Source organism: Drosophila grimshawi, unplaced genomic scaffold (genome assembly GCF_018153295.1).
Source record: "Drosophila grimshawi isolate 15287-2541.00 unplaced genomic scaffold, ASM1815329v1 contig_44, whole genome shotgun sequence".
NCBI classification, from domain to species: domain Eukaryota; kingdom Metazoa; phylum Arthropoda; class Insecta; order Diptera; family Drosophilidae; genus Drosophila; species Drosophila grimshawi.
Window position 1 is genome coordinate 16,657,169 of NW_025063240.1, and position 13,156 is coordinate 16,670,324.

The 13,156-nt window shown below is 39.3% G+C and overlaps 1 protein-coding gene across 18 annotated transcripts in view; it reads left to right on the forward strand.

The window, feature by feature from the left end:
* LOC6558604 (protein alan shepard) overlaps window positions 1-13,156 on the forward strand; it is a 143,376-nt gene that overhangs the window by 106,788 nt on the left and 23,432 nt on the right. For 13 of the 18 annotated variants that reach the window (XM_043215651.1, XM_043215647.1, XM_043215644.1 and 10 more), the window contains one exon: window positions 8,151-8,186. The exons of 4 other annotated variants lie outside the window; for them this stretch is intronic. In XM_043215651.1, the coding sequence (XP_043071586.1) occupies window positions 8,151-8,186 (36 nt within the window). Of the gene's footprint in view, window positions 1-6,993; window positions 7,111-8,150; window positions 8,187-13,156 lie in introns of those variants that run through there. One more of the 18 variants, XM_043215658.1, reaches the window with a different exon arrangement.

Consider the following 13,156-nt stretch of genomic DNA (forward strand, 5'->3'; position numbering starts at 1 on the left):
CGACGGGATGCCAACTCGTTGGTCTCCGTCTCCGTCCCTATCCTCTTCTCCTCTCCTCCGCTCCCCTCCCAGCCCCTTCTCTTCAACTAAGAAACGAATGCACTTAATGCAATTTCATTTATTTGTAGCCAGAAGGCATTAGGCCCACAACCCCCAACGCCAACCCCAAGAAGCCACCTTGCCGCTGCTGTGTTGCTGCCCCAACTGGCATTTCCAGCACATTCTTCCCACACATTTTTCCTGTCTCCCCAATTGTAAAATTCCTTGGCAAACATTTTTGCTGTATATTTGCCTTGCGGCGCGTTACTCAGAAAATGTGATTTCCTTAAAGTTTTCAATTCGTCCTTAATGAGTCTATTGTGCCATGGAATTTTAATTGTTTACTGCAATAATTGAGTTATTTACGCAATTTACTAAAAAATTCAAAACATAAAAAGTTGTTTATAACTTTTTATACATGTCAAAAATGAAAATTGTAGCAATTTTTCAGTCAGAATTCCTATTTGTGTCCTCTCCTGACAGTTTTCCAATCTAATATTCGATATGGTGGCAATTGCAAGAGAGAAAAAACGCCTTACTGCATATTCTGTGGCTTATCTCTTTAAATGTTAACTGACGTATATAAAAGTAATCTGTTTTTAGGTTGCTTGTCGACACATGTTGCCTTATCGCTGTGCTGATTGGCATACACTAAATTCCAAATACCCTAACATAATTCCGGAAACTACAAGCAAAAAACAAAAAGTTGCCTTAAAAATCGATAAGCAACCAAAAACGCCCACAAAATGTGACTGTTTCTATTGTTTCTATTGTTGTTGATGTTGTTGATATTATTTGATATTGTTGTTGTAGTTGTAGTTGTTGTTGTTGTTGTGTATTTTCACAGATTTCTGGGCAACAGTCCGATAAGCACTTAGATATTTATGTATGCCCCATACTAATGCCAGACATTCTGACCTAAAACATCGCTTCGATAAACAACTCCACTGATTTCCATATTGTGGCCCGTGTCTCTGCTGCTTCTTCCTCTATTTCTTGCTGGTAGCTCTTCTTCTTCCTCTATTTCTTGCTGGTAGCTCTTCTTCTTCTTCTTCTTCTTCTTATTCTTGTTGCTGTTGTTGTTGTTATTTTGTGAGTTTTGGGTATGATAACGACTTAACATACGTGTGTTTATTTTTAGCCAATTGCTTTTTGCTGCTGCTTCGCATTACATGCAAATGTTGAACGGCAACGCTGACGTTGACGTTGACGTCGATGGCGATGGCGACTTCGCTGCTATCGTTCACGTCCACTGACGTCAGGTGAAAGCATTAACTTTAGTTTCGAACCTAACCAAAGCGTTGTACTTTACTGGTTTGCTTCCATTGATACCCTGTAATATTTGTTGTTTGCTGGCAAAAAAATTAATTCGAATCTTTGCACAGCCATAAATTTATCAAAACTGAATCGATATTTAAAAAACAGGGCTTTTAGGTTAGGGTTAGATCAAAACTACGTTCAATGTTGGTGATTCCAGCTCCAAATTCAACTAAAAATTACACAATTAACAAGTCGTTTGCATAAGTCAACTTTACAGGGTATCTAGTAGCTTTAAGAGTGTTAAACTACTGATTTGTGATGCACGAGTGTAGAACATGTAGCAGCAGCGTTGACTGGTGTAATCCAATGAGCTCATGTTGATGCCACAACCCAAAACGTAGGAGTTCAACAACGAATGTTTCCTGCGATAATATCAGTTGTAGCTGATTAGGAAAACAAAAAATGTGATTTGGCAAAAAACAAAGCTGATCAAAAAAATGTGTTTTTTGTGACCCGAGACTAAAAAAGAAAGGTAATCCAATAATTCCGATTATACATGAATTTCACTTTTGTTTTATGTATTTTGATGTATTATAAAATAAAAATGGCTTTGCAAGATGATGTTTTAATGGTTCGTAATGCTCTCATCCATTGATCTACGCCCCTTTTTTAATGCATAACCCACCAATACACACAAAAAAAAAAACGAAAGAAAAATCAAGCAAAGGAAGGAGAGAAATAATATAGGAAGCAACACACAAAAAAAATCATAACAAAACATACAAACATTGCACAAATGTGTTTGTCATTAACCGTTTTATCTGTCAACTCTAATAAAAATCGCCTATTTATACAGAACACACACACACACACACATACACACCCCTGTTTACTCATTTATTTGGATTCACATTTATATTTATTTTCCCTTTTTTTTGCGATAATTTTGCCGAAGCGTCGTGCGGCGACATCGCCAACAACAACAGCAACAACTACAACAATTGACGATTGACAAGCAACATGCAATAAATGTTTGCTTATACGACTGTTAGTATGTGTGTGTGTGTTTGTATGTGTTTGCATTGGCATGCCGTTATGTGGGCTGCTGCGGGTCGTACAGCAACAGCGGGTACATTGCCAGATTAGGGCGCATTGGTTAGCCCGTGGGTGGGGTTGGGAGTGCGATGAATATGAGCGTTAAGCCAGCAAACGGTCAGCGTTAGTCGCCTTTGGCAAAGAAGTCGCACAAATTGATGAGTCGTCAAAGCAGCAATCAAAGATGCTGCTGGCTGCGCAGCGGAAAAAGGAGTTCGACTGAGAGCGAGAGAGAGAGAGAGTAAGCGAGTGAGTGAGTGCATTTAACTGATAAGGAATACGAATGATGATGATGAGGAGCACAGTAAAGCAAAGAGAAAAGCAACTAATAACGAGCATTTAATTTCTTGACAACCTGTAAGCGAAATGAAATGAGGCGAAATGAACAAAAGTTATGCACATAAGATAAAGCGTGCGAAGAGCAGAAGCAGCAGAATAGAAAAGAATGGCATGTTAAGCGGCGAGTACAGTAAAGTACAGTGGTTGCTGGCCATATTTGCCGAATGTGATGAATAGTACAAAATAATATCTGCAAAATACGAAATTTATGGTTTCTATTTGTGTATGTTTTTTGTAGAGAATGATGAATTATTCACCAAATATTTCGAGTGACCACTGTATGTGTGTACGCATGTACGCATGTATGCATGCTTATGTGTGTGTGTGCGTAGGTGGAGCGAGAAGTTAACATTAACACAGGGCAATCATGAAAATACAAATGGAGCAACAGTCCAACAACAGTCCATCAACAGTCGCTTTGACAGCATCTTTGCATAACAGTTGAACAAACTGCTGTTGTGTCAAAGATGCGCCGCTGGCTGTGCTCGCTGCTACCAGCAGCAAATCTACGCAAACACAGCAACAGAGCAACATAGCTGAGACGAGGGTGGCTCAGCGGCGTCGCTGCCAGATCATTTTAACGCATTAACACCCTGAGGACGCTGACTGCGTCGCACCAGCATAAAAATTGCAAGCAGTGAGAAAGGCAGGCGGCCGATAAGCAAGCAATTCTAATGTAGGCAGAGGCAGAGCCTTAACGTAACAATTATCTACATGCCAGAGAGAGACAAAGAGAGAGATAGAGAGAGCGAGAGAGGTGGAGAGTCACAATAGATGGCCTCTCATCCCTTGGCTGGTATTTTCCATATGGGAGCATTTATACGCATTCGTTTTCAATTGAAAATTCCGCTGTGGCGTTCGTTGCCCCGTCGCCCCTCGCCCCGTCGTTGCTCGAACGTTCTGCTGTCAGTCAGTTGTTGGTCGTTTGTCTTGCTATTATCGTTGCTTTTGCTTTCCCTGCTCCTTTCCTCTTTCCCCTTTCCCCTCTTGAGCCATAACATGTGATTTTTCTTGCGTATGGAATTTGTCATTTGTTGTTGTTGTTGTTGTCATTTTTATCAACGCAGATTTTTTCTCTTCTCTTTCCCTTGTTTTATTTTTGCTTTAGCCCAATGCAAGCCATATAAAACTTGTTATTCGCCATTGAAAATTGCTTTTTGCTTGTCCCTTTTTTTGTTGTTGTTGTTTTCTTATTTTATTTGTATTAGATATCTTTATCAAATTTTGCTGATTTGCTTTGCAATTTGTGTGCGACGTCAAAGTTTTTCCAATTTCCATTTCCCAAATCGCAAAGCCAAAGCCCAAGTAGCTGTTTATCATTGATAACGTTGTTTTTTGTTGTTGTTGTTGCTGCTTTTTTTTGCTGTGATTACTTCTCTTATCTTAAAAATAGATATGCACATTAAGTAATTTGAATTTCACATTTGGGGAAATCACACAAAACCTGACAGCGCAAAGTGAATTTAGCTTGTTTTTTTTTCTCTGCTTCATTTCTAATCTCACCTTTTGATGTTATATTTTTTTGGCCTGGGGTAACTCCCCAATTGTTTTAGAATACGCCATCTTATTGTTCACTTACAGTAAACATCAATCACTTAGCCAAAGGTAAACAGTTTTAAAAAGCCATACTGTCATTCTAAGAGTTATGGGAATTTCTAATTCGAATTCGCATAGAAACTGGTTTTTTCTCAACTGATGCGCAGAATTTATTTTTTTGCACACCACGTGACGTGTTTTGCTTTATTTTCAATTGAATAGTGTTTTTTTTTGTAGGGTTGGGCTCTGTAATTTTAAAGATCCAAGTTAAAAACTGTGTCACATATCGTGATTTTTTTTTTAGATCTGCTGATAACTCTGCCAGTTCTGTAACTAGTTCCTAATGTCAATGCGAAAGTAACAGTTGTGTCAGGTAGCCGAAACAAACTGTAAAACATTGCAGTTTCCTTTTGACAAGCATTTTTTTTTTGTTGCTTATCTTTATGGACAGTTTGAAGTTGGTGTTCACTGTAATAAATTCCAATTTAATGATCATCATTATGATTGGGGCGTTGCCAAAGGCGGCGACTGCAACTATTATTCGAGAGTCTACAAAATTACGTTTAAATAACGCATTGTAACTCTTATGTGATTTATGTTTGTACAAGCAGTAAACAAACAACAACAACAACAAGAACGAAGAGAAATAAATAAACGTCCAAAAATAAAACATTCACACGAAAATTGGCTTGAAAAGTCAGCATCGAAAACGGTCAAGTCCCGCAACGACGCCAACGTCAGCAGCGACGTCGACGTCAAACGAAGCGCCAGGTTGCCAGCTGATGCCGCCAGAGGCAACTCAGCTGTATGCCAACAATTTACTGGTGGGCATTTGAGCGAGCGCATTTAAGATGGCGACGTCAACGTCAACGACGACGTTGCTGCCGCTGTCGCCGTTGGCGTTCGACAGGCTGCCGAACGTTCAAATTTGTTTCTCACGCCGCGTTTGCCAAATGCCAAAAACCACTTGTTTTGAGTTTTTTTTTTGCGCATAGTACAAGTGGAGGGGGGGTGCTGAAATCATGACAAAAGTGACGCCAGCGCCGAAGCCGACGCCGTTGGCAATTAACTTCGCTTTACACGCGAACAGCGAACGGAAGAGTGCCAAAAGCGAACGGCTGAAAAATTGATGAATGAAGTAATAATTGCCACAATATGCTCGAAATTCTGCTCCACTGTGCGAATTTTTGGGTGGTGGCGCTCTGCGGTTGAGTCAGACGGCAACGACGTCGTTGACGTCAACGCCGCAGCTCCGCTCCCATGCTCACTTTTTCTCTCTCTCCCTCTTTCGTACTCTCGCTCTGTCTGGCTGTCTGGCGCTCTTGTGATACGCAAAAAAAACACCCCCGCCACAATTGCTTTTTTCCGGTAGCAGAGCTTGTTGTTAAAAGCGAGGGTTAGAGAGAGAGAGAGAAAGAGAGGGAAAGAGAACAGTGAGCAGAGAGCACGGAGAGCAACATTGTGAAATAGTTCCGATTTGCTCCAGAGACATTTGCCGCATACCGGCGCTTTTCCATTTACATTTTCTCGCTCTCGCTGCCCGTTCGGTCAGCAAGCCGCCCATTCATTCATATATGCGGCGCACTCACTCGCACTTGCAGCGGAAAGTCTGCACTCTCTCTATCTGTCAGTCTCTCTAACTAGTTCTCTTTTGACACTGCGCATGATCTGCGCTCTCTTCACCGGTTTCTGGATTGTGTTTGCCGTTGCTTGTCTTTGCAATCAGTTTCATTTTAATTTTTGTCGTGGCCAGTTCGTTGTGCGCGTGTTTTCAAAACGAAGAAATATTCAAACAAAATTCAAATCAGCTGTGCTGGACACTGTCACTCAGTTCGTTCGTTCGTTTGTTCGTTAGTTCGTTAGTTTGTTCGTACTGTGTTTGTTCAAAGCTCGCAAATATTTTTTGCTACGTTACGCGCCGACAACAAGAAGAAAAAGAAGAGCAGCAGTAGCAACCACAAAATAACACAACTCTAGCAAGCTAACTGTGTTTTTTGTGCATACTCTCTCACTGTCTCTCTTTCTGCCTGTCACTCTCTGTGCATATGTGCGTGTGTGCGTGTGCTTAACTTAAAGCTGACGTCGTCTCGTCATCGTCATCATCATCATCATTGATGACAACAGCAACAACAACGACCTCAGCCGGAAAGCAGCAGCAGCAACTATTATAAAATTATTGCAAAAATTATAAATTATAACAATATAACAAGGTAGTGAAATATTATCGTATGTGCGGTTTTTTTTCATTGTTTCCTTTACATTGCCTTCGTCGTAGATCGTCTCTGGCTGTCATTGTATATATGTATGTATGTATATGTATTTGTGTGTGTATGTGTGAAACGGCATTAAGAAATATAAAAATAGCAATAGAAAGTTATTAAAGCGATTTTTGCGAAAAGCGGCCGCAGTTGTGTGCAAAAGCAAGCAAAAAAAATAAATACATACATATTTTTTATACACATCAAAAACAAAAAACCAAAAAAAAAGAAAATAAAGAGCATAGAAGCAGCAGCAAAGTCAAGAAAAATAGTTAAAGCTTACGTTGCCGCTCCGTCAATCGGGCTCTCTCTCTGTCTGTCTCTCTTCAGCGCCCGCCTTACGTCGCCGCTTACGTCTCGGGGCGCACTTGAAAACGTCGCAAAAGTTTGTAAACAGCAGAAAGCTTTGTGCAGCTGTGTGCGTATGCGTATGTGTATATGCATGTGTGTGAGTGTGCAATAGAAAAGTGAAGAAGCAGCGGCAAAAAGCAAAACGTCATCATCGCCATTATTGTTCTCCAGCAGCATCAGCAGAGGCAGGAAGAGAAGAAGCAGCAGCAGCTGTCAAGCAACAGAAAACAAAGTAAATAAAAGCAAATTGCCCAAAGGGCACAATTTGTTCTAAGACTCGCAATATTTCTCCCGTCTTGCAAATAATGGGAATAATTAATAATAACAAAATATAACGCAACTATTTGTGTTGCTCTGCTTGTTGTTGTCGTCCTCCTCCTCCTCCTCTTTTTCCTCGGTGCGTGTGTCTCTCTCTCAATTGTCTCTTTTATTATGTTTTTTTGTTTTCTGCTTTCTGTTGTTGTTTTTTGCTACGCTCTTTCGCACTGCGCCCACACACGCAAATTCGCTGAAAAAAAAGCGGCCATAATAAAGTTCAATGTCTGCCACAATAATAACAACTACAAAAGCAACAGAAAAGCAAAACATTTTTGCCGAATTTCGTTTAAATAAAATTTATTGCCCTGCTTTTGTTGTTGTTTTGTTGGCTGCTTGTGTGAAAAATTAAATGAGCCACAGCCGTCAGCTATTGTCTATATATATATATATGTATATATAAAAATGTGCAGAATTTTCAAAGCGGCTTTAATTTTATATTTGGCTCTTTTTTTTAGAAGCTTTTAGTTAAGTTAGCGTTTTTAACCATTGCTCAAATGCCAAACACCATGAATAAGACATGGGCTGTGTGAAAGAGAGCGGGAGAGAGAGAGAGAGAGCAGGAAATGACGAGACACACACTCATTTGCTCAAACAATTTATAGCGGTTTTTTTTTGTTGCTTTGAAGTTGAAGTCTGAGTGTTGGTTAATCAGCTGATGCAGTGAGGCTGTGTGTGTGTGTATGCGTGTGACTATTATGTGTGTGTGTTGGCACCTCTATTTTTGCAATTCCGATTGTTGTCACGTATGCAATTTAGTACTAAGCCTGAAAAAAGAAAAGAAAAAACTAAGATTGGTGTTTTTTGTGTTTAATGTTTGCTAAATTTTTGATATTGAATTTAATATTGTGCGCTGTTGTTGTTCATCTTGCGTTGAATTCACAACTCTTCTACAACTGTCTCTCTCACACCTGTCTGATATTCTGATATGTATGTACGATTTGCATTTGTTTCTAGGCTTACCAGTGGGTTAATCAGCTCAGCACTTTGGAGGTTAGTACAAAAAATAAAAAAAAAATAAAAACAAACAAAAAAATACAACAATTTAGCAAGAAAAATACTTAAAGACTCTGCCTTAATCTCGAAACACATCCATCCATATATAATATACTTTTGATACATATTCCTTTGTTATCTGGTGTTATTTTTACATTTTATGTACACGGTTTTCTTGTTGCTTATTTCAATTTTTTTATTCGTTCAATTTTATTTCAGTTGTGTTGAATTTTGTGTCTTATCACACGTTTGTTTTTTTTTCCTCTCTGTTTTATTTTTTGCGGCGATTAGTCAGCCTTACAGTTTATTTAAGTGCCATGCACGAAACAGTGCAACAAACAATGGCCCCCTCCAGCCCTACCCCCAGCATATGCGTGAAGTCGCGCCCCCGTCGCGAGGCAAACAGCGTGACAAGCCAAGCGACTGATTAGCCTGACACCGCCAACCCCTCCAAAACCCTCATCTCCTCTCTGTCATTCTCTCTCTATCTCTCTCTCTCTCTTTGCTTTAGTGCCTGTGAAGTCCAAGGTTAAACCCTTTTTTTGACGCCAACTTTTGGGTGTCACGTACTTTGCTGCCTACCCCTTTCCCTGCTTTAGTTCTTATTTTAGCACTTTTGTATACATTGTATCACATTTTGTCTGTGCGCTGTCAACCCCTTGCTGAAATTGCTATGCAGGTTGTTGTTTCGGTGGGGTGGGTTGGGTGGGGGGAGGCAGGATTACTTCATTGGAACTTTCTCCTTTACACACACAGACAAACACACACACACAGAGGCAAAGTTGTTGCAGTCATTGCACCCTTCTTCGACTTTGTAGTTGCTGCTGCTGCTGCTGCTGCTTGCCGCTTGCCGCTCTTCTCTCAATTGTCCTCCCTTTTCTGCTCTCTCTCTCTCTCTTTCTCCCCTTCTCCCATTTGCACTTGTCTTCTCACCTAAACAGACATCGTTAACCTGCCTGGGCAAATAATAGCAGCAGCAGCAAATAACAGCAACAACAACAACCAACCCCTAAGGGCGAACGCCTTTGTTATATTTTCGGTAACAAAGTAAAAGTTGTAAAAACACCAAACGTGCAAAAACACAGTGCACAGTGCCACAGGAGAGCAGAGCGGAAAACGAGCAAAAAGAGAAAAAAAAGAAAAGAAGAAGACCGAAAAATAAAATAGATTACAAGGCGACTTCTGCTCCCTCTTCCTCCTCTTTTTCTTGCATCAGTTTAACGCTTTAGCTTTTTAGGCTTTGTCTTATTTTATTTTTTATGTCCTGCTCGACGCTTTTATGGTTTTATTTGCCAATTTTTTTATTTACATATTCTCTTAGTTGTATTCGTTCTCTCTCTCTCTCTCTCTCTTTCTCTCGCTCTCTGTCTCTCTTTGAGAGAGCTGCTTGCACTTATCGTCGACAACTTCCTGCGATTCTTTGCCGGGCTACGGAAACACAACAAGGCAATTTGTTACCAAAACTTGTCCCTGTCCCCGCCCCCCTCTCCGGTTGCACGGGGGTTGCTTTGTCGTTTGTTGCTAGCATTATTTGGTACGTGCCTAAAAATGCAAATCCAACATAAACAGCTTCAGGGGACAGACGGGGCGGTGTGGAGTGGATTAAAGCGCAGCAATAACAAAAATTAAGACAGGCAAAATGTTAAAATCACACACGACGCAATTTTCTCGCAGAAATTCACAAAATAAATAAGATCAAAACAAAAAAATCAACATACAAAAGGCAGCAAAACAAATACGAATTCAACAAAGGCAAGTTTTTCCTGAGTTTTCCCTGTCCACCCGCCCCCACAGCAAGAAAAAGAAACAAAAAATGAAATATTAATGTCATTAGTTTTGGTCAAAGCAGAGATTTCACTATGAGCATGGCCTCGAGAAAGATTCTTCATTACAATCAACATTTATGTATGGCTTAAAAGTGCCACAAGCTTTGGTAACACAATATTTTAGACTAACTGGAAAAAGGCTCCTTCGTTCAAATATCAAATTTAAGTCAACAATTTCAGAAATTAAATTGGCGCTAAATGTATTTATAAAGGCTCTGAAAGGTTTTTGGCTACTATGTGCCACAGTGATGGCTCCCAAAGTGAAAACTGCCCTCGAATTGAAACGTTTCCATCTAAAAATGCAATAAAATAAATGAATACTCATTTCCTTTGTATATATGCCATAGTTTATTGTGTGTTATATGATCCTACTCGAAAGCAAATCTATCGTCAGATACACATATGTATATGGTACATATATATATATACTATATAAACACGACCAGATTTTGTAAGACTAGCACACACAACTCTGTCGGCATTTGAAAATAATAATTGTGAATTCCCAGAATAATAGTCTCGGAACAGTCACATACTGCTGGCAAATTGTTATCAGCTCACAAATTGTAGCTCCCGTCACGTTCTTTTCACCAAAAACAACAACAGCAACAGTAAAGTTGCCAGGCAGACACTAAACCTCCGATAAATAGTTGCACAAGTTCCATTAAAATTAAAAAATAAAAAAACAGACTGTTTCTGGAGCATTCCTTATCAGTAGACACGCTAAAGTGGCAAGAACAAGAGAAATTATGTCAACGGCTCACATTTCGCCTCTCTCTCTCCCTCTCTCCACTCTCTCTGTCTCTCTCTCTTTCTCTCTCTCTCGATATATGTATATATCGCTCTCTCTTTTGATTTAGCCTTTCACATGCCACATTCGTCATGCACAATTCGTAATAGTCTCAATCGAAATCTAAGTTGACGACTCTACCAGGCGCCGGCATCTCGGGAATACACTCGTCTATCGTTTGATCAGCTGACGAAGCCCCATAAGGGCCATATGTACTATATATATACATATATATGAAGTTCTGTTAATTTGATGATTCAACAACCTGGCATTTCCATATGCAATACTTTGATTATCGATTATAAAGAAGCACAACAGTACAAAAAAAAAAATAAAATAAAATGAAAGTGTTTTGTGTGGTTCAAGAGAAGCTGTCTGTGTTTTATCCATCAGGTGATGTCAGCAATTTTGCGAATTGTTTAGCATATCTAATCCAAATTGTGAACTTGTTTCTTTGGAATGACTGGGAAAAAACCGATTTGCAATGAAACAGTATACAAATTTTAATTGCTATCGCTTAAATACGTTAAGTGATGTCTCTCAAATGAACAATTTAATTAAAATCGAAGTATAATGATATATATATATGTATATAGAGTCTTTGAATTTACGTGTTATATATCAATATTGATTTGTAATTAATAATGACGTGAAATTTAACAGACAGTAGTAAGCATCTCCGATTCCATAAAGTATATATATTCCTGATCTGCTAGGAACTTTAGATTTGGAATATCAGTTTAATATAACAATTGTAGCTCATGTTTATTTAATTTTAACGATAACTGCCCACGTTTCGCGAATATCGGTACAATCGATAACCGATACCTTGGCATATATTGATAGTCTGTAAAAAATTAATTATGCTTGGCATATATTGATAGTCTGTAAAAAATTAATTATGCTTGTTTGAGAAACTCGTTAAATAATCGTATAAGCATATTGGGTGCAGGGTATCTGCTAGTCGATCGCTCTTATAGAGTATTGCAAGTGCGTTGCATTGCTTTGCCAAACTAGTTGGGGGAGATTATTGCTTTTGTTATGATTCACACTTAGTGCTCACCACATAACTCTCACGAAACAAAAATGTGTTTGTTGCCTGCTGCTGAATAGTTGGCTCTGTCAGCGCTGTTGCTGTGGGCAGGTGACTTTTATGGCATTTTTTTTTAGTGCACTTGCTGGCCATACACCGCACCCCTCCCTCCTTCGCCGGCTGCAGCACTCAACTGGAATTACCCCGCTTGGACGCAGATCTAAAAAGATTAAGTGCCACAAGAAAATTGTGAAACTTTGTGCTTAAAGACGCATAAAAAATCTAAAGGTCAATTCACTGGTATTTGTGAGTGTATATGTGTGTGTGTGTGCATCTGTGTGTGTGTGTTTGCGGTTGCGTTTTCACTTAATTTGCTTGCTGTATTTTCAAATGACTCATTTTCGATTGTACACAAAGAGAGCGAGACGGAGAGAGGGAGACTGAGACGAGAGAGAGAGACAGAGAGGGAGAGAGACGTGAGCATATTGTAGTTTAGATTACACTTACGGCTTCAGTTCTTGTTGTTGTTGCTGTTGCTGTTGCTGCTGCTTCTGCTGCATGCATTCATCACCCTCAGCCCTCTACTCCCCCCTATTTTTGGCGTTCGTGTCGCCTCGGGGGAGGCATTTGTTGCCTGGCGGCACATGTGGCGTATGAGTGATAAAACCATTTCGTATATATGTGCTTTCCCTACTGTTCCTGTTGCTGTTGCTGCTGTTGTTGTTGTTGTTGTTTTTATCCATTTGGTTATTAGCCACAGTTGCAGTTGTCGTTTTATTATTTCCCCAGCTGAACAGCTGTTTTTGTTGCAATGCATTTAGCTAATTGTTTTAATGACTTTGCATGTTTGTGTGTTTCTGTGTAAATTGTTTTTCTTTTATTGACTCCAACTGATTGAGTCGCACAGCTGCAATAAATGTCAAGCAGAAAATGCTCGTAAGGGTATTCGAACTCTTCGAAAAACGGTTAAATATAAATATAAATTGAGCTGTGTAGTTTATTTCAAATACAAATAAAAAACAAAAACAAGTTTAATATGCTTGTGTGCGTAATTCACAAGAAGCCACCATACATAACGGAATTTATCGTGCGTGATGCATTTATGCAGCAATGTGGCAGCCACTTCAGCCAAATATCTAAATAAATATACAAGATACCAGAAAATTTAAAATATTAGCAGGAAATAATAGAAAATATATTATAGGAATAGTTAGGGAACTGTGATTTTCACATTTACAGGGTATTTTCTCGTTATGCTTGTAACTTTAAATCGATCAATTATCCTTCGTATTTTGAGACATTTGTGATGCTTTCAAAC